Source organism: Triturus cristatus, chromosome 1_2, assembly GCF_964204655.1.
Source record: "Triturus cristatus chromosome 1_2, aTriCri1.1, whole genome shotgun sequence".
In the NCBI taxonomy this organism is placed as follows: Eukaryota; Metazoa; Chordata; class Amphibia; order Caudata; family Salamandridae; genus Triturus; species Triturus cristatus.
In genome coordinates, this window is record NC_140580.1 from 700,867,123 (window position 1) to 700,887,734 (window position 20,612).

The 20,612-nt window shown below is 40.1% G+C and overlaps 1 protein-coding gene across 6 annotated transcripts in view; it reads right to left on the reverse strand.

Annotated features, from left to right (window-relative positions):
- Positions 1-14,597: 14,597 nt before the first annotated feature.
- KCNMA1 (potassium calcium-activated channel subfamily M alpha 1) overlaps positions 14,598-20,612 on the reverse strand; it is a 1,447,720-nt gene continuing 1,441,705 nt past the window's right edge. For 5 of the 6 annotated variants that reach the window (XM_085608564.1, XM_085608561.1, XM_085608565.1 and 2 more), the window contains one exon: positions 17,292-18,047. In XM_085608564.1, coding sequence (XP_085464690.1) covers positions 17,893-18,047 — 155 coding nt within the window. In that variant the 3' untranslated portion in view covers positions 17,292-17,892. Of the gene's footprint in view, positions 18,048-20,612 lie in introns of all 6 variants that reach the window. The other variant, XM_085608566.1, reaches the window with a different exon arrangement.

Sequence of the window (20,612 nt, forward strand, 5' to 3'; positions counted from 1 at the left end):
TTCTACCTCTTTCTGACCTTTACTCTGCTTCTTTCTGCTCGTTTCTGACCTTCATTTTGCCTCTTTCTTCTCTTCCCCGGGACCGTGGGGGGAGCCTCAAGGTCCCCGCGGTCCTGGCTGCTCCTATCTCCTGTGGGAGTTGGCATTGCTTCTGCAAGCAAGGAACTTTTTTAGATAGCAGTTCCCTGCTTTACTAACTTTTGCCTCAGGGAGATGGTGGTCCATGGTGTCATGTGTGCACAAGGCTATTGAAAGCTCAAACACATCAGAGCGAGGTGCAGCATATGTTGATTGTGTAAGCTGGTGTACAACTTTTCTTTTCTGCAATTAAATTCATGGGATGCTCTGTTCCTGCTGTGCCAATGCAGCCCTACTGTGGTCTGGGGCTCCCGCAAACAGAAAAACTGTGTTTGGATACACACATCCAAGTAAATAAATCTTATCCTTATCATACACATGCAGGCCAAAACATACATCACAAGTAGGTAGGTGAACTTATACTTACAGAATAGTTTTCTTTCATTCTATAGGGGACATATGTAAGTGGTCAACTATTTAGCTATATATATAAATTAAAAAATCAAAGAAAACTTAAATGCCTCAGCATAAAATTAACAATACTCGCATATACATATGGGTATTTATAAAATACAGCTATCTTCAATAATTCATAAAATTACATAAGTATAATATTTGTGTTAAGGAGTCTAATTATGTATACGTTTTGCCTATATTGTCATTGAAATTGTAAATGTCTTTATATAGAGCTTATGGCCCTTGTCGAGGCATTGAAGTGAGTAGCAACCTTCTCTGGAAGGCAAGATTAGTAGTTTATAGGTTTTATTTTCTTGTGCATTAGTTGTGTTTGGTTTGAGCTCTTCCTTTCGTGTATGTTTAGTAGAGTTTGGAGTGGAGATAGATTGATAGGAGTGGATTTGAAAAGGGGAGTTTGCAGTAGGAATAGAATGATAGCAGTGGATTCGAAAAGGGTATGTAGTAATTTTTTTTGTAAGTAGTAGTTGTGTGTTCTTGTTAGTCAGGTGGCATGGCTAAAAAGGAAAGTTGAAAGTTTGAAACGGATGTTTTGGAGTTCGTAGTAGTCAGAACGTTTTGGGATGAGACAGAGTGCGGGGGAAGGGAAGGACAGAAGGAATTTAGGGGGCATATCAGCAACGAGGCGATGTAAAATTATCGACGCTTTTGCGTCCGTTTTCGGGCAAAATGCAGCGATAATTTTATCGCCCAATTAGCAAGGTCACGCTATCACGTGAAACCTTGCATTAGCGCCCAGATTCTTAACGCCCAGCTTTGCATCTCTAATGAGATGCAAAGTGGGCGTTCCTGACTGGACATGACTGGAGAAATGTCGCTAAGCGACATTTCTCCTATCATCAAGCCCCACGCTATGAAGCATAGCGGTAAGAAAAGAAGCGATAACCCCTGTTATCGCTACTTTCCTTACGCCTGCTTCAGGACTGACTTAGCCATGATATCCTATGGAAGTTGGATATCATGGCTAAGTATGTGAGGCCCTATCATCAAGCTAACGCCAAACTTCGTGAGATTATCGCTGGGTTTCCAGCGATAATCCCACGTTTGGCAGTTAGCGCTAGGATTTGTATCGCTTTTGAGATAAGCGTTGCTAATAGCACGCTATCTCAGCGATAAAAATCCACGTTAGCCAGCGATATATTCCTAGCGCTAGGTGCGCTTAGCGATAATTATCCCCGGTTGTTGCTGATATGCCCCTTAGTTTTTTTTATAGCAAAATGTAAATAATAGTATATATACAAAATAGATAGATAGATAGATAGATAGATAGATAGATAGATAGATAGATAGACAGACAGACAGACAGACAGACAGACAGACAGACAGACAGACAGACAGACAGATTAAAACCCATTTGTACATTGAGGCAGCAATATTTACATGTCTGCTGTCCACATTTATCTTGTGGTACATGTTTATGACTTTAAATAACTGTCATTAACTTATATAAACATAAATATACATGTGACACTTATTGTAGTTGTTAGTAGTAGGCATAACTACATATGTACCTATATGTACATAGCAGCAACAATTATATTGTGTAATGTGGGTACATATCTATATATATTTGTTATACTTACTGGAGGAGCAAATAAATAAATATATAAATAATAAAAATTAAATATATTATATGTATTCATGCTATATATGATCTACATAATTAACAACAATTGCGATTATAAATTGTATTTATATAACACTTCACCCCATGCCACCCCAGTTTAGACCTGGAAGAGGGGTGAAACCCCGAAACCGGTCCTAGGATGCTTGGTTCCAGTCCAGGGAGGACCTGGCTTGGCAGTTCGGGCTGGACTGTTCCCATGAGGCACAGGGTCAAGACTGAATTGCATATGGCTGGGTTCAAACTGGGGTGGCATGGTGAAAAAAAGAATGATGGATTTAACCCAGATCTCTTGACTGGGGGTGAATGTTTTGATTTGTTCTGCATTCCGTCCATCAATTGTGTGTCTTTTGATTTCTCGCCCTAAGTGCGCCAATTATGCCCAGACGTGGGTCCTGGGCTCACTGTGCCACTGGAATCAAGCTATCCTGGCTGAAGAGGGGTGAAACCCCGAAACCGGTCCTATGATGCTTGTTTCCGGTCCAGGGGGGACCTGGCTTGACAGTTCGGGCTGGACTGTTGCCATGAGGCACAGGGTTAAGATTGATTTGCATATGGCCAGGTCTAAACTGGGGTGGCATGATGAGCAAAAGAATGATGGATTTAACCCAGATCTCTTGACTGGGGGTGAATGTTTTGATTTGTTCTGCATTCCGTCCATCAATTGTGTGTCTTTTGATTTCTCGCAACTTATTTTAAGACACAGTTCTTACAACCATTCCTCTTTTGTTGAATATCCATCCATCACCTGTATTATAAAATCAACTGCACAGTTATCCTCTACTACACGACTAATGCGCTTCACTTCAGTGTGAAATCTGAATAGACAATTTGCAATGGTTTTGCAAACACCCGGAACATGCTTCATTTGAAATATAACCTCTTGCAATCTGTACTGCGTTGTTTTTTTTATGCATAGAGTAGCCCTTCCCATCCTCTATCAGCAGCTTGCTGCCAGTCCCCGCCACAAAGTCATTGCACCATGCATAATTTCTGTTGTGCTATGTAATACGCAGGTAATAAATAGTAGCTTTGTGAACACTTGTGTCACTCCTCATGCTGCTAATATGTCACATGTTTAGGTTAAGTGTTGATGATCAACCCATCTACAGACATTCCAAACTCTTAATTTAGCATACCTTCTCAAATAACTTTTTAGCTAATAGATTATGATCACCAGAACAAACCATTGTGATGGATCCATCTCCTCAATGATGTCCTTTCCACAGAACCACTCCAAGCCTCTATGTAATTCATTCATTAACTTTCGAATAACAATGTGATCAACCTGGGCTGGTCCTGATCAGTTTTTGATGGCTACTCCTACATGCAAATTCCACCCTCATAAATCACCTTCATGCTCAAGATACTGGATCCGGAATATTTGCTAAAGTTCTCCAGCGGCAACAAGTGGTGCTGAGACTCCAAGTTGACTATGATGCCTCCCTGGATGTTACATCATGGAGGTATATATGTCGTCACTCGTTGTTCTAATATCAGTTCTCTTTTTGCTGCATTCTGAATGTGGAACTCGTGTACTCGATTTGAAGGTTTCTTCTGTTGTAAAGATGTTTGCAGTGCTGTAGATCCTGTTTTTTGACAATTTGGTCTCTCCACAGGGGAATCTGAGTTTGTTTCAGGCTTTCTGTTTTTGCAGACTCCAGTGGACATGAGATGGATTCGCTGATGGACCACATAGGCCAGCGAGGAAGCCATCCAGGCCTCATTCTGGATCTAGGTCTTGAGGCAATGCTGAGGACTCAGTCTTTTAATCAGAGTTGTCCTTCCGCTGGTCCCTTTATGTTGAGCCAGTGGAGAGGTGTTCCTCTGATCCAACATTGCTCTCACCTCCTGATCAGGTCATCTTTTCTGAGTCACCCCTCTACTCCAGCCTTGACATTGCCTTCAGACTCGGGTCCTGCCCAGATGGGCATAACCCTGTACTTCTAGATCTACTGTTAGCATTTTCCAGCTTCTTTCATTCACAGGCCCTGCATTCGCTGCTAAGGTGTTTCTGTCTGCTCTGGGAGTGCAGCTGCTATAATTGTACCTGTTCCACCCAGAATCAAATGTCATTGTAGAGCAAGCCAACAGTATCCTTAAATACTCCTAGACTCCTAGAGTACTGGATAGAGAACTGACATGGCTATGTAACCTGTATGAGGTTTAGAGAGCACTAACTAATTTGCCTAGAGGAGGATTAGGTGGTCACACTCCATACAAATTACTGTTCGAAGTATCAAAGTACGTGCCTGCTTTTGAATTCTCTGAAAAAGATTGCAGAGTCGAAAATCAGATCACCTAACCCTCTTTCATCGTTGAATATGTTTCTGGCTTTTTAAGACATTAGAACAAATTGTCCATTGTGAAGAACTCTGACTCTGCCACTAATGATATTAGGTTCAGCTGGAATAGCCTTATGGCCAATACACACGTGCGTATGCACAGGTTTCTGTCAAAATTTGCTGATCATTTGCAAGCAGACCAGAACCCTAACATAGCATATATTTCCCTTTAACTGTACCTACGTACAGTGTTAACAAATTTTGCCAGAGATGGCCATCGCGTTCCACTTTGAATGCCGTGAAAGATACTCTTCCAACAATCTCATTATATGACTGAGACAAACATATTGGCAGCATCATTGGAGGGAATATCGTTCCTTGAGTCTAAATCACTCTATCCAGCAGCTATTCTACATCTGATTTTCAAATACACCTATAGGAACCGAAATACTTGACCTCCTATGCTGTAATCTAGACATGAGGTCTAATTACAGCACCCCTACAAAAGACCAGCCCTGATGAAGTGGTAGGGATATCTCCCAGAAATGACGAAAAACGTGTTGGCTAAGGCTAAAAGAAGAAGATGAAATAAAATGCTACACCTGAAGACAAGACAACAGACCATCTGGTTATTATCAATTCTGATTGTTTATGTACAAAACTGTCACTGATTTGAATGGCGTGTGCTTCAAACCTATAATCTTTGGTATGAAAGAACACCTGTCAAAGCTTAGCGAGGACATGGACTTAAGTGATTTTCTTCTGGGGCCACATCCGACAAAAAAAAAGGGTTTCATTTATACCTATTTCAATCTCCTCTCAGGATTTAAACATAGATATAGCTTTGTTACAATATATAAATGGTGGCTGGGAATGTGGGCGCACACAACTTAATCAGTATGAGAAGTAAGTACACCATTCAGTCCATACAACAGGAGTCCATATCTCATTTGGTGTTTTGGAGGAGGACGAGCCACCTAATCTTCTACCTGGGGAAATCCGAACCAAATTACAATATTCTCCAAGCACACAAGATATATAGGCATTGAGATCGTGGTATCAACATTCTTTTATTCCACTATTCAGTTCCGCCCTTATGCTTGAACTTTCCACTTGCCAACACGTGTTTTGTTTAGGTGCTGTATGTATAACAGTAGACTTAATCAGGGCTGGACATATATGTGTTGTGTTTCTTCTAATAATGCATGTGAGAAAGGGTATGTACCCCGTAAACATTGGAATGGTCAGGAGCAATAGCATATTTGTCCTTAAAGTGTTGTAAAATCTAGTATCATCATTGAGTGCATGTGTGTGATGCAGGATTAGTAAGGACTACCATCCTTCCGAGTAACAGGTCTGTGGCGTGCGGTTTAGATATAGCCTTAGTGCAATTTAATGAAACTAAATTTGGCATTGGACAGTATTGCACCTTTAAAATCTGTGTCTAATACGTTGCTCTGACCTCAGACCCCTTGGTACTCCAAGGAGTTGAAACAGCAGAAATCCTCTTGTAAAAAGTTGGAAAGAAGTGGGCTTAGGACAAAAATCAAAGCGATATAGATGCATACAAATTGATGCTGTCCTCCTACCACCGAAATATTAAATGGGCACATAAATAACACATTATTATTCAAATTGAGCATGCTGGAAATTCTTCTATTGTTCAAAGTCCTTAATAACTTTGTTAATCCTCTGGCCTGCTTCCAGATTATTGCAGGGTCACAAGATCTATGCAGTTCCCTAGCAGACTTCTTTTTAATCCAAATTTATTTGAAATGTACTACTTCTATTGATCAGTCCATTAAAGCGCTAACTTATTACACGCCTCCTCTAAATTGTGCTGGTAACTTAGAAAAGTTATAATCTCACTATAGGGGTTCTAGTGGGAGGAATTATTACCGTCTACAGTACCACTCCATATACTCACAAAAGGTAACAGGATGGTATATCCAAACACTCAACCAAACCTGAAGGGGAGAGGGGGAGGGAGGGACAGAAGCACTCATGTGTTAAGACAAGAACCCTCACTCACCCTAAGGTGACATGCTTCATCATTAGGTTCCCTCTTACACACTTGGACCACAAGGTAACCAGTGTGGGCTACAACTCCCCCGTAGGAGAGGAGCACGAGATGTTTTGTGTCATCCAATGTAGGGCAGAGTGAGGGGCAGAGTGCAAACACAAATAAATCTAAATGTGAGTTAAAACTATCTCCTGGTGGGCAAGATTAATCTTTATCAGTGCCCCCAGTGGATAGATTAAAATAAACTCAGTGAGAATTGGGTTATGGACATTCCCTATTAGGATTAGGTCACCATGTTTTCTGCCTTTGTCGACCTGAAAGGTTCTTGGCATTCTTCAGGACCGTTAGCAATGTAACTCTGCTTAGGTTGTGCAAAAATAATAATATTGAAATATTATAAATAGGTTACCATACTTTTACTGGTATGGGAATTCGAGACTTCTAGTCAATTTTCATAAGTCCTTTCGTAGCAGGTATCAGGACTCTATCGTCCTGTCTCCCACCGTGTAAATGAAAGGCTAGAGGGGGGAAAGAAAAGTTTGCATCTTTTTCCCTACCGCAGATGCAAAAATTCTCGAAGAGAGCCCAATCTGGCATCACCTCTGGATCTATGTCCTCCATGAATTACAGCTTTACTCTCCCACCGATTGCACCCGCTGTCTTGGCATTGCTTAATCTATCAGTGGACATGAGATTGATCGCTCACCCTTGCTTGGAAATCACCACAAGTTGTTTGTACCTATACAAAATAAGACCAATGTCGATTTTAGTAATCCAGCAAATTGTCATCCTATCTTACTGCTTGTGCTTCTGGGTAAGACGTGGACGGTCTAATAAATGCTCAACTTTCAGCCTCTAATGAGGAAAATCAGATACTGGACCCATCGCAATCTGGGGTCAGACCTCCAACAGGTACCTAGACTGCCTTGGTTGCAGTTATGGATTCCATAAGACTCTCCCTAAATAAAGATATTCCATCCATGCTGGTGCTGCTGGATGTATCTGCCACCTTTGATACTTTGTTCCATACTAGGTTGATTCAAAAGCTGCAAGAGATTGGAATTTTTCTTACAGATCTCAAGTGGCTCCAAGATTTCTTGAGAAATAGAGGTCGGACTATCTCTCTGGGTACTTTCAAGTCGTGCACAGTTTTGATTGATAAGGAGGTACCACAAGGCTCTTCTATAAGCCCCATTCTGTTTAACAGCTATGTTTCCTCTCTAGCTACCTTTGCTAGAACTTTTGGTCTTGAAATTATATCTTACGCTGATGATCCTTTGATGAAGACTTGGACACAGTCAAGGATCAGTTATCCAGTTGCAAGAAAGCAATTGAAGGCCAGATGGTAACAAACTGTCTGCAATTAAATATCAATAAAACAGAGATCATGCTATTTGGAAAGGCCCAGCAACTTTGAACCTCAGAGTGGTAGCCTATAGAATTAGGTCCTGCTCCTACACCCAAACAGGTCGTTAAGAATCTCGGCCTTAAAATAGACCAGTCATAATCTATGAAAGACCTTGTTGTAGCTACTAGCAGTAGCTGTTTCAACACGATTCGCCTACTGAAGAACGTTTTTTCTTATCTGCCACTTTCAATCAGGAAGACCCTTGTTCAGGCTCTGATTATTAGCAAATTAGACCACGGCAATACCCTAATTGCATCAGCACATGAGACTTTTATGTCCAAATTTCAAGAAGTCCAAAATACATCTGTGCGTCTTGTATGTAATCTCCCTTCTGGATCTGCATCTGAACCTCTGCTGACAGCCCTACATTGGCTGCCAATTAAGAAAATTATTTTTTTTAATTTGTTGTCTCACACACATCAATAATGTGAAATGGTCCTAGTTATCTACTTCAGAAACTCAAATACTGTTGTGCAGTTAGGAATTAGCATTCTAAGGATCAAATCTTGCTTACCATTCCTCTAGTCCATCTGACAACAGGTGGTGGCGGGTCTTTTTCTTACTTAGCCCTGTGCTACCGGAATACCTCGACTTATCATATCTGTATTTGTTCTAATTATGTTAAATTCAGGAAACTGCTGAAGATAGCTTTGGTTTTTGGCTTGCTTGTGTTAATCCTCAGCGCAAAGATATCTCTCCGGGGGTGATTCTTCTACTATAGTAAGCTTTATTAACATAACATAACAACATACCTGATATCTGCAGCTGTTAAAGAGGAGCAGGCCTACTCTGAAGGAAAAGCTGCAGAAATAAATTGGAAAAAAAACACAAAAATAATACAGAGAATATTTGGAATTATTGACAATGGTTTTCAAAAACTTTCCAAGTTAATATACAAAAACTCACTTATTATTTCTTCTGTTCTTCATCTTTTAAAATAAGATTTGAATCTCTTGCAGCAAAGGCAGGCTTGGATGCAGAAAATAATACAATTGAACTGGACATTGCTAGCTCTGAAAGTGAACAAAATGCTGCGGCAGCTCATAAACGATTCAGTCCCATAATATCACCCTCAAGATAGATAAAGGAAGGAGGCATTGAACATTTTTTCACAATAGACCAGATAGAGAGCTCTCTGTTTCCTCTAGCAGAAGATCCACATCTCATATGGCACCCCCATTGAGTAATCTTCTTGCCAATCACTGCTTCTTATTAACACATTTTTGGGTTCGTATGGAAAAAATGCATAATATTTTCTTCAACACATCTGGAAACCTCCTTTCAAATTCAACTGTTGGATGAAGAACATTGATGCATTCATTAGAACATCTTTATGCATCAACCACTAGAAAAGTCACTCCTTTGATATTTTATTGATCACATTGCACAGCACGTGTATCCCTTTAAAGCCAGTCTTGCTTGTAAAGTACTCTGTAGCACCTGTCTCATTTATTCCTTCCTACCATACAATCCAAGGACATGGTTAATATCTCATTAGAACATATAAGTCTTGCGGTTGGTTAACCCCTGTTTTCATCAATGTGTTATCCATTCAAACAAGGACAATTTATGGAAATGTTCTGACGCTGCAATTAAATGAAAATAAATCTTGTGCCATCCTCTCATCTCCCACCAATGAAACAGTTCCTTGGCTAAAAATAGACAGGATAATTGTGTGCTTTGATAAATTAAATAAGATTGTTGAGAATTTTCACACAGAAACAGGTATCTTCAACTTTTGCATCACAAACATTTGCCAGGTAAATGGCCTGGCCAACATCTGAAATTCAACAAGTTTTGCAGACTAAAGGCCTGATTTAGTTTTCAGCAATAGAGTACGCCATCACAAACATGACAGATATCCTGTATGCCATATTACACGTGTCAAAGACTGTAATGCACATGCAACACGGTCCACGTTTCTGATGGAGCATCGCATCTTTTGAACTCTAAATCAGGCCCTCAGTTCAGGACACAGTTTGCTGACTTATTGCCCACTGGCTTCCATGCATCAAACATAACATGCATAGTCTGTGTTATTAAAAGTATTAGAACCTACCTGTTTACTGCCATTAAGCCTATATTTGGATTTATTCCTCCATCACTTTGTTGTTTTTGACTTTGTTTGGTAGAATCTCGAATACACTACCACTAGCTTGTAGTGCAATACTTACTTTTTTCCTGGTAAAGCAATAAAGACTGCACAGATGCCAACATGAATGAAAGTGACTTCTATCCAACTGAAACTATGGCATTGCACTTAGTAAGAGAGTTATGGAATCAGCTAACTGCAAATTGAACTCTGTCATTTCACAAAGTTCAGGCTACTTGAGTGAGATCTGCATTTTGGTTTATAAACTGTTTTGAAACAATTTACTGGGATGTGCCATTGGAACAGCCACTGATAGTATCACTCAACTTGAAAGAAGTGGTTTGACCAAAGGAATTGCCCCATACCTGCATCAATTCTACTGTATAGAAATGCTGATAGCAATGATAAAACTACTAAGTATATGATGACCCACCAATGCCAGTGGCACCTGCTTTGTCACCTTTGATGTTGACTCTAGTGAGATTCACACCACCATCGGTGTCCGCAATCTAAGATTCCATTGGTGTTGCACTTTAACATGGTCAAACATCATCCTAACAAGATCGAAACTGTCAGACTTCATTGTTGCTGATCTATAAGTGATTACAGCTCAACCTTCATCATCACCTGGGCCCTAAAGTTGGATCCCTTTCTCGCCTAAGGTTTCAATGTCCTCATTTCTCCTGAGACTAATGTCAACTACATCACCATCAACATCTTGAGAAAAATTATAAAGATTCTACCGACAGACAAAAAGTCAGGTCTCCTGTAGGAGTACATGTTCCATTACAAAAGAAAATGTATGAAGCAAACATACAGTTTATACATTACTAATGTTTTCTTTTTTAAACAATGTTTGTGCGCAGCTGCTTAGCTAATTCATGAATATAGACACTGCTTCTTTAATTTATCAATGCACACATGAACAGATATCTATATATATATAGAAATATATTAATCGCATATGCCCTTAATATCATTCCAGGGATGTCATAATTATGTTGTTTTTTCCGTTCTAGTGATCCCTCTCTTTGAGCTGAACATTTTTAATTATTTAGCTATAAATGACAACCATAGAGTGCAGGTTTATTAATGTAATATTTGTTTGCAGCTTTTTAGTCCAGTCTCCTCAAATATATTCACAGTATTTAACAACTCTGTGTTCTAAATAATTGTTTTTTAAAAATGTATTAACAAGATTTCATGAAAGCTAATAATTCAATTTGTCATTGGTTATTATTATGCAAAAGGCACAATTTCACAGAATGAAAATAAGTAAAAGGGCATCAGGCCGTCTGTCTGCTATTCGTTTATTCTGAAAGATTTAACAAAGACAAGATAATGTTATATAAGTTAGGAAAAGAGAGGAACTTCTGGCCAGAAGACTGAGATGAGACTGGCCTTATAGAATCATTTCACCTCCTTTTGCTGAAGGCTAATAGGAGGCTCATTTAACCTTTTTTTGCTGAGTTTATCCGTCTACCTTCTAACCCAAACGAGATTAGCAGACAATGCTATTATATTGAACAGACGTCTTCTTTTTCAAAGCAAGTATACGATTGGGACCATCTTTGAAACTCAAATTAGGCTCAAATTAAGTTACAATGTTGCATTATTTTCTGCTGTTCACATTATTAGTAAATGTTGCAGCTACTATAATAGTTGTTTTTATAAAAGTTACTACACACATTGTCTGCACTAGGATATGATTTTGATTCCAATTCAAATCTTTAAAATATATTCATGTTTCCTAATGTCCTGGAGCATACCTTTATATTATAAAAGAAGGTTAGGTTCACATTAATTATTGTTGTGATATTTTATAGACTTGATCATTAGCTGAAATGCATCTCACTCAAGTACTGCTCAGTGGTTTGTGGGATGGTTGCAATCCAACTGGCTTTCTGTCTCATGTTGAGATATTGACAAAGTCCTTATTACCAGGGGGTCTAGATGACCTATTACTGGGCCGTGTTCTGGAGGATCTAGAAAATGTATGAAAGCTATAATTTATTATACTTATCACCAGCTTTGAAGGGTAGCCACACTAAACTGACAATCATCCCTCTAAAATAGGGTTGAAATTGCTCTTTGCATTTTACCTCTCGGATGATACCATCATACTTTGCGATTTCCTCGAAGGCAACTGCCCTTATCGAACAATTTGGAAGAGCATCATAGGTTTAATCAGCTCAGACTAAATTGAGCAAAAACAAAGGTTATGGTTTCCACATGTAAAGATTCAGTTAAATTAATGGAGCTGGTATGACAAACTGGAATTAGCACAGAGATAGTGTGGCTTGGAAATCTTGCAGAACATGAACCTCTACTGTGTAATACTATTGAAGGTAAAAAGATTATTTATCAAATCTTCAATGTACGGGTTAAATAGCTCTAATCGTAAATACTGGGGTTATATTATCTGCCTGCTAATAATTTCATATGCCATGATCTTTCCTAAACTGGAATATAGTGGTTGCAAAAAGATACAGACTTGGACCCTATCGAAGGCTCACTATGGAAAGAGGAAGCAGAAGGCTGAACCCTCTCCATGCAATTAGGACTGAGCTGGGTTCCCAGTCTGCTAACACCTGGGCTCGCTGGCTACTATGTTATATCTCTTTGCTGTTTATAAATCCAAAGAATTAATTCTCCTGGGACTAAGGTGGAAGCATTTCAATAGCATAATTTGGCAAAATTGCCAAAGCAGATTTATTGACTGAGATGCGCACTCTGCAAGCAGACTCTAGGTCCGAAGAGGCACTCAATTTCTCCCATCTGCTGTACAAGCGGGTCAGTTTGCCCTAGCAGGATGGAATTTTCATCAGCCAAACTCAAAATCGGGGACCAATAGTTTAACATAGTGGGAATGAAACCTTCTTCAGTGGCTTTCCAAAGAAACATATGGACAAGGCTGCCAGTTAGTGTCTACATTTTGTAAATGTAGTTACATGCATTTACATTTTGGGTGTTAGAGATAATGGTTTGTGGCCGATTTAGGAGATCAGTCCTATAGTTCTGATAATTCATCTTGTTCAAATATATTGTTTAATGTTTGTTTAAGTATATCTTGATTTTCCAGTTCTTTTTTTCTAAACAGTAAATAAGGTTTCATGGGAACATATGTAGGTGAGTGGGCATTAGGGCTCTTATGTTGAATACTTGTTTCAATACATTCAATAAGGTTTAAATAGAGTATATAATCTACCTTAGAAAGTTATTTGAGAAGAGAGGAACATTTATTTCCTAGGGGACATCAGACTAAGGGTTGCGCTGAAGAATGTTGTAAGCACCTTTCTCCTTCTGAAGGCTAAAGGAAAACACATTCAGCTCCAGGAAGGCTTATCGCCCTGCTTGGAGACACCATAGTTACTTTGAGCGAAGGCAGAAACAACATCTTCCTTTCTATGGAACAAAACTTCTGTTGTACCTATAGGGTGTGCGGAAGAGAGCAAGGTCATCTAAGAAACTTGGGGGCATATTTACAAGGGCCGTATCTCTGCTTTTTTGTCTTTTAAAGCCAAAAAAGCAGAGATAAAAATATCGCCCTATTTACAAGAGGGTGATAACATGCATTAGCGCATGTTAGCACCCTTTTACCCGACGCCTCCCTTTGCATCTCTAATGAGATGCAAAGTGGGCGTCACTGGGCAGTACAACCTTGTAAATATCGCTGATGTACACATCGTGATATTTACAAGGCTGCCCACGCATTTTAGCAGACGTTAGTTTTTGGAGAAAACAGCTGTTTTCTCCAACAACTAACGTCTGCTAAAATGCAGACTTAGCTATACTTACCATTGGGGGTGGATTATGCTGATACGACCACAGGGTCGTATCAGCAAGGTTATCGCCGTTTTCCATGGAACATCGCTGGAAAACCAGCGATGTTCCATGGAAAACATCGCTATCGCTGGGAAATTATCGCCATTGCGCTATGCGTTGTTAATACAACGCTAGCATGGCGATAATTTCCTGCGATAGCCAGCGATAACATTTTTCTCGCTAAGAGCGGCCAGCGATAATTATCGCTGACGCTTGTTAAAATGCCCCTTGTATAGGCTTTTTTTGGTGATAAGAGTAGCTTAATAGGAGGGAGAAATGGCTGTGTTGGACAGCCTATGCAGAGAAATTCTGAATTACTGTTGTAATGTCGCAATACTTTCTACTTTTCCGTTTGTTCACCAATATTGTTGCTGCCATCTTGTTTGTTTTATAGTAACCGCTATACATATTCAGTGCACTCGGATAGTTTTGATTTTAATAACATCATAAAATACACTCCAATTGTAAATTCTTGAGTGCTAAAAGAGTTCTGGCATCCACAAGGACTCCTTTGAGTCTCACAGGACAGATTGTCTACTAATACGCACCTTCCTCATATAATGCTCAGCAGGTGACATGGGGTACAGTCCACTGGGTTCTCTCGTCTCATGGTGGCATGTTAACATAGTCTACAATGCCAGAAGGTTGAAGGAATCCAAATCGCATGCCATACTCTGAAGAGATTTCAGAAGATTTCTCAGCTTCAGTTAAGGAAAGAAAAATATTATTGCACGTTCAGTTCATATATGTCATTACAAAATAAATAAATGAATAAAAACGTCAAAGAATGATTTCTAATTCTTTTTTATTTAAAGTAGATTTGCTTTATTTTATGAACTCTGGCTTTATATTTCTTCTATACTTACAGATTCATAGTTCGAGTCACGTATTTGTGTGGCCAGTAAGAGGCGCCTCTCTTTTCGTTACTGTAAGATCATGAAATGGATTCGCATAGCCACTATGCACCATCACATCACAGCAGTGTTGCTAATTTCATTACGATGTTGTGCAGTCAGTTGGCGTAAGACAGGTCACATTCTAAAGGGACAGGGAAAATGTGGGACGTCCTTCTATGTTGCATGGAAAGAGCAACACAGGGACCTAACCTAATCCAGCCCATGTGGCAGGGAGATATTGATTGCAGTTTCTACTTCAGGAAATACTTAAATTGAAGCACAAGAACTACCAAAAGGTGTTATTGATTATCAAAAATTCTGAAACATTTGAATGGAAAAATTAGAATTTAACATTTATAAAACTATTTCAATGTAGCATTCCCCCGAATGTATGTATTAATGAGTACTACTGCCCCACTTCCTCTGGAAAATCGTATTTGTACAGCTGGAAACATCAAATTTACAAATATATTTATAAAAACCTGAACCACAACCCAAGTGAAGAATATGTCCAAAAGGTGTCAACGTTTTTTATGTAATAAAAGATGCATTTTTTTAATGTTAACATTTTGTGTACAAATTCGAACTTAGAAACAATCAAAAAGTGGATCCAGGCAGACACGAATAGCGCAAATTAGTTGCTTAGCTTTAAGACCATCCAGTAGGGCTGCGACTTTGATGTGCAGGTGTTTTCTGTATATCTCTTCTCCAGTGCAACCCAGTGAAGATTCATCATCTAGATCTAGAAACCTCTTGAGGTCACCTCACCCTCAAGAAGTTCTCAGAAAGAGGCCTCTTACTGATCATGTAAGTAAACATTGAACACAGACGAGATGGAAAAAATAAATGCAAGTTGGTGAGCTGTGTAACTTCAAGCTTGTGTGGCTGTCCTTCCTATGTCAGGTTTGGGCAGGCCCTTATACAATGTCCCTGCCGCCTTTGGCATATTTAGCGTTTCATCTCACACCGGGACGACACACATTGCTTTCGCTGGTCCACACTCATGGTTGTGTAAGTGCATATTCTGACTTCTTATGAAGGGGATTCTTTGCATGTCAAACAGTCTGAGATCGTCTTACCCTGGGGTTAAAATAGGACAGTTGGGGCAACAATGCTGTAGAAGAAGCACAGCCCAAATCCTGCTCTGTCTTGTAGGCTTCCCCTACTTTAACTACTCTAAGAGCTGGCCTGGTTTCTTGATCCTGCGACCATCCTCAGTAAGTGCATACCCCTTTGTGACCGCTTCGCCTCTAAGGCTACCCTCGATTAACTAAGATCTTGACATGATTTACATATGAGTCCAGTTGAGCAGTACAGACAGGCGTCAGGATGCTTTGATTACTTGTTAGTGCACTAAAACCAAACTCAAATATTCTTTTAGGCCATGGGAAAAAAACAAGGAAAATGACCCCAGAGGTGAAAGAGAGCCATACACCATGCACAGCCCTTTCTCGAAAGGCATGCTTGTGTGGGAGTAGTCATACATCCGCACTTTCATCCTTAAATGTACTCTAAGCAAATGTGGTTGGGGTTGGCAAGAGATCTGTGCTAGTCCGTCATAGAACCATTGATACCCAAGGACTGACGCTTTCGCTCACATCTATTGATCAGACTCTGGGGAGCCCCCACACCACAGTTTATTCTTAGTTCTTTCATTAGCATTTTAAATGGTCCCTCAAAACTTACACTATACCCCTTGCTGTTCAGCCTTTGGGCCAGCCCAAAGAGAAGGTTTTATTTTTGTCTATGCCCCACTCATAAACAATAACTTGCCTTACATCCTCGGATTCCAACATACCTCATGTTACAACACTCCAATCCCACCAATATCGAGCAGATCTTGATAGAAGTGTAACTATTACATTCTTACTCTCTGCCACAGCAGGGCGGACCATGACATAACAACAGTTATTACTACCTATCGTTTGAGGGTAGACTACAACAATCTTTTTTGTGTAGCGATGTAGTGTAGCATACATATTACCAGCTGGTAGAACATAGGTCACCTTTCTTAGTACTATAGGGCAGACCATGACCTTCCTGGGAAGAAAATACTCTACTCACCAATATATGGCATACTGATACATGATTTCAGTGCTCACTTCCAACCTTTTAATTGCAAGCCATGCCATAGTTGCAATTCTCAAGTCATTTTCTAACGGAGGAAGGCAGACTATAGTCAAACATTTCGCATTTACATGGAAAAAAACATGAGTATGGCTTTTGGGTCTTGACCATTCCGCTTGTAGGCCTGAGCCTTCTTGTTGCTCCCGCATGCCATGCTATTACCAGATTCTGGAACAGTTCCTAATGTTACATAAGTAGGCTCAGTTCACCAGACACTCTTCACCTTGGAGAAACTCTTTCTCCAGACAGGCATTGATATATATTGATCTTTACACAGTGTTTGCATTTAGGTACTATATCATGATATGTTGAACCCCGCATGCGTTCCAGGAGCCAGTATTTTGCCTCGCTTTTTACTGAAGTTCACTTGGCCAAGTTATCATTCAGAGCCTTTGCTTCAGATGGCGAAATATGTTTTAACAAGAAACACTTAATTCGACAAGAACAGGACGTTCAACCTTGAAAATAAAGAATTCCCATTTATTCAGAGCTGGTTATACACGTCCTCCAGTGATGAAACACATTTGTGAGCATATTTTTTTTAGATTTTTGATTTTTTTTAAAATACATGTTATATATTTTTTCTCCTGTTTGTTTTTTTTCTTTTCTTTTTGTTTGTCTCTCCTCTCTGGGTCCTTCTCCTTTATGAGACAGAGATGGAAAGATGAGACGAGCTTTTGGGAAAATGGCCACCGAACAACCATAAATCCAAAGGGAAGATACTCGACAGTGAAAAGAAAAAAAATATATTCTCTCTTCTAATAAATAAAAATAATTTAAAACGCTAGAGGCTATACATGACTATTTTTGATTATGTTCATATATAAATGAAATATCTTTTTATTTGTCCAAAATACATGGAAGCAATATTCAAGGCAGACTTAGTGAGCTTTCCATCTACCGGTGTCGGTGTTTCATGAATCCTCCTGTTTGTTGTAACACCTTTGCTCTGTATAAACTTTCCACTTGTGATTCGGTGAGTAAGAGAGAAATGAGTCACATCCACCAATTTTATGAAGTTTATCGGACTTTAAAAAAATAGTTCTGTTCTTTCCACCAGTCAACATTCGTCCTCCACTTCCCGGATTGGTGGGATCAAACTGTTGGTCGATTTGTACTGGTTGATTTGGTTGGCCATGTGACTGTTTATGGGCTTGATCTGCAGGTTCCGGGTATAGGCATTCTCCGGCTCATCTGTAAACCACTTCTTTTCTGCTACAGATGGGGAATCGGAAGGCAGGAAAGCCAAACAAGGCGAGAGGAAAAGAGGGACAAAGAGAAATGCTATTAGTCACCAACAAAATAACCTTGACGAGGAATTACAATGCTTCATATTCTGCTCTACATAGTTCTGGTGTCGTTTCAAGGTCTGGTTTGCTAGGATCTTGGTTGGGGGTAAAGCAGATATGCCCATCCCCCCTCAGATGATTTGCCCAAGTCATGCAATATTATAGGCATTTGGCTCCCATGGTCAGATCCATCTGAGGAGTCATCCCTAGAGATCCTCCAGTACCAATACCAGTTACCCAAACTTGGATCTCTTGCTTACGTGCCCAGCTACTGTAATTCCGGAGAACCTGTATCTAACTTCTTTGTGTGCATTCTAAGGGTCCCCGATTCCATGTGTTATTTTCCCACAGTTTGTTGCCCACTTGACTTATTTCATTAGGTCATTTAATTTCTCTTGTTTTCTAATTCTCTTTGCTGCTGGTGCATTCAGTAAGGAGTACATTTTAAACTTCAAGACCTTATGCAATGCACACAGAGTATTCTCCCAGACTGCTTCCTCACCCCCCAACCCCAACAGCAAGCCCCAAATGAATTGTCGTGCTTGGCCAGTTTGTGCTAGCCATGCATGGCACACATACCCATCACGCTTCAAACAAAGTACAATGGAGGCCTAGATGACTACCCAGTGGAACCTTGCCACATTATCGTGGCTCAAGATTACACTTCTCTCTGAAATCTACAAGAAAGCGTAAAGTGCTTGTCTCTTTAGAAAGTGCTCTGAATCATTGGCTGACAAGTAGATACCCACAGTTTTAGATAGTGATGACCCTTGACATCATATGATCTTTCTAGTCTTACATTCACTTCAACACGCATTCAATTTACCCATGTATTTACGTATGTATGCATTCACTTTGCCCAAATACTCATTTACCCAGGAACTAATGCAACCTACTTGAACCCTGTCTACATATTCACTTGTTCATATATTACATTTACTACCTATCCCCTGAGCAATATATTGTAGACTTACAGATACAATAATTCATAAATTCAACCTGCTCCTTATTTATTATTATTGCATCTTTATTGAGTACATGTTCACTCAAGGTATCACAGCAATACAGAAGAATAAGTCGTAAAACACTAAAATACTGGTTTATGAACCCAGACCTTAGGGCCTTGTGAATGACGTATCATGGAAGCATGCACTTTAAGAGCATGGCCACCAATTCACGGAGCATAGACTCATGCAACCATTGTTGACGAGAAGTTGAAAAGTGCAATGCTTGGCCTGGACAATATTTAGAGAATTTGTGGTGTAAAAAGACTGATCCAGAGCTCTAAACTAAGCCCCTCTCTCGCTGCAGCGTTTTGAACACAATACAGCAAACTCAGTTACAGATGGAGGACTCAAGAAAATACAATTTCCTTGGGCCTAACGAGATGAGACCAAGGCCTTTCCTCATGAGACTGAATGAGGCAAGGCAAACTTCATCAATATGGCGATGCTACCGCAGATGGAAGAAACATGCTGTCAATGTTGCGGTGTCATGAGGGCAGCAATGACCACTTTAAATGGAGTCGAAATGATGTCCATAGTTGGAGTGGTTTAATTAAACATATATATTTTGATCTCCCGTGCTGGGTGTGAATCAATTAAGCGTATGCTAATAACCATAATGCTGCTCCCGACAGTCTCTCTTTTCAAAGGCACCGATGGACAAAGGAGAGTTTATAGAAGTTAGGGACTAGTTTATGTCTTCTTGACCATAACAAAAAATGTACATCTTGTGTGCATCATAGGGCCAACACCACCAACTGCCAGCAGAGCTGAGGTTGCTCTTCTCTGACTGGAGATGTATACTACACCACAACTGTGTAGTGGGTGTTGTTCAACACAGAGGTTCATGCCACATGTACCTCTGCTAATACTAGATGCAGCAGGTCATACATGCTGTCCTCGTCCATTCACTTATCCATTCACTCAGTGACTCACACTTTGACATAGGCATACAATACTCTCCCACACACACATCCACTCACCTGTATGGTCACCTGGTTATACATCCCTTTAGTCAGACATTCAGCCTGCTCATCAATTGCGCCAATGTACCATACATGTCAATTGGTGCAATTTAGAGCGGGTGGGGCAGATTTACAAGCCCCTTGCGTCATTTTTGCGCTACCGTTGCGTCACTTTTTGTGACGCAGCCGATGCATACAAATGCGGCCCATTTACAACGTGATGCATCTAGGGAGATGCATCACGTTGTAAAGCCCTGCGTCACATTATACCTGTGTTAGGTATAATATATGCAGGGTGGGCGTTCCCACGCAAGAAAGCCTCGTAAAAGTGACGCAGTGAAATCTACAAGATTTCACTGCGCCACTTCTAGGAGGCCACTGCGTCAAACACGTATGCCTGCTTGAAGCAGGCATAAGGAGTGGCACAGTACAATGAGTTTAGGACTCAACATGCATTGCTGCAGTTGCGTCGTGCTTGTGACACGACTCCAGCAACGCGGGACTTTTGGGCCCACAGATGCG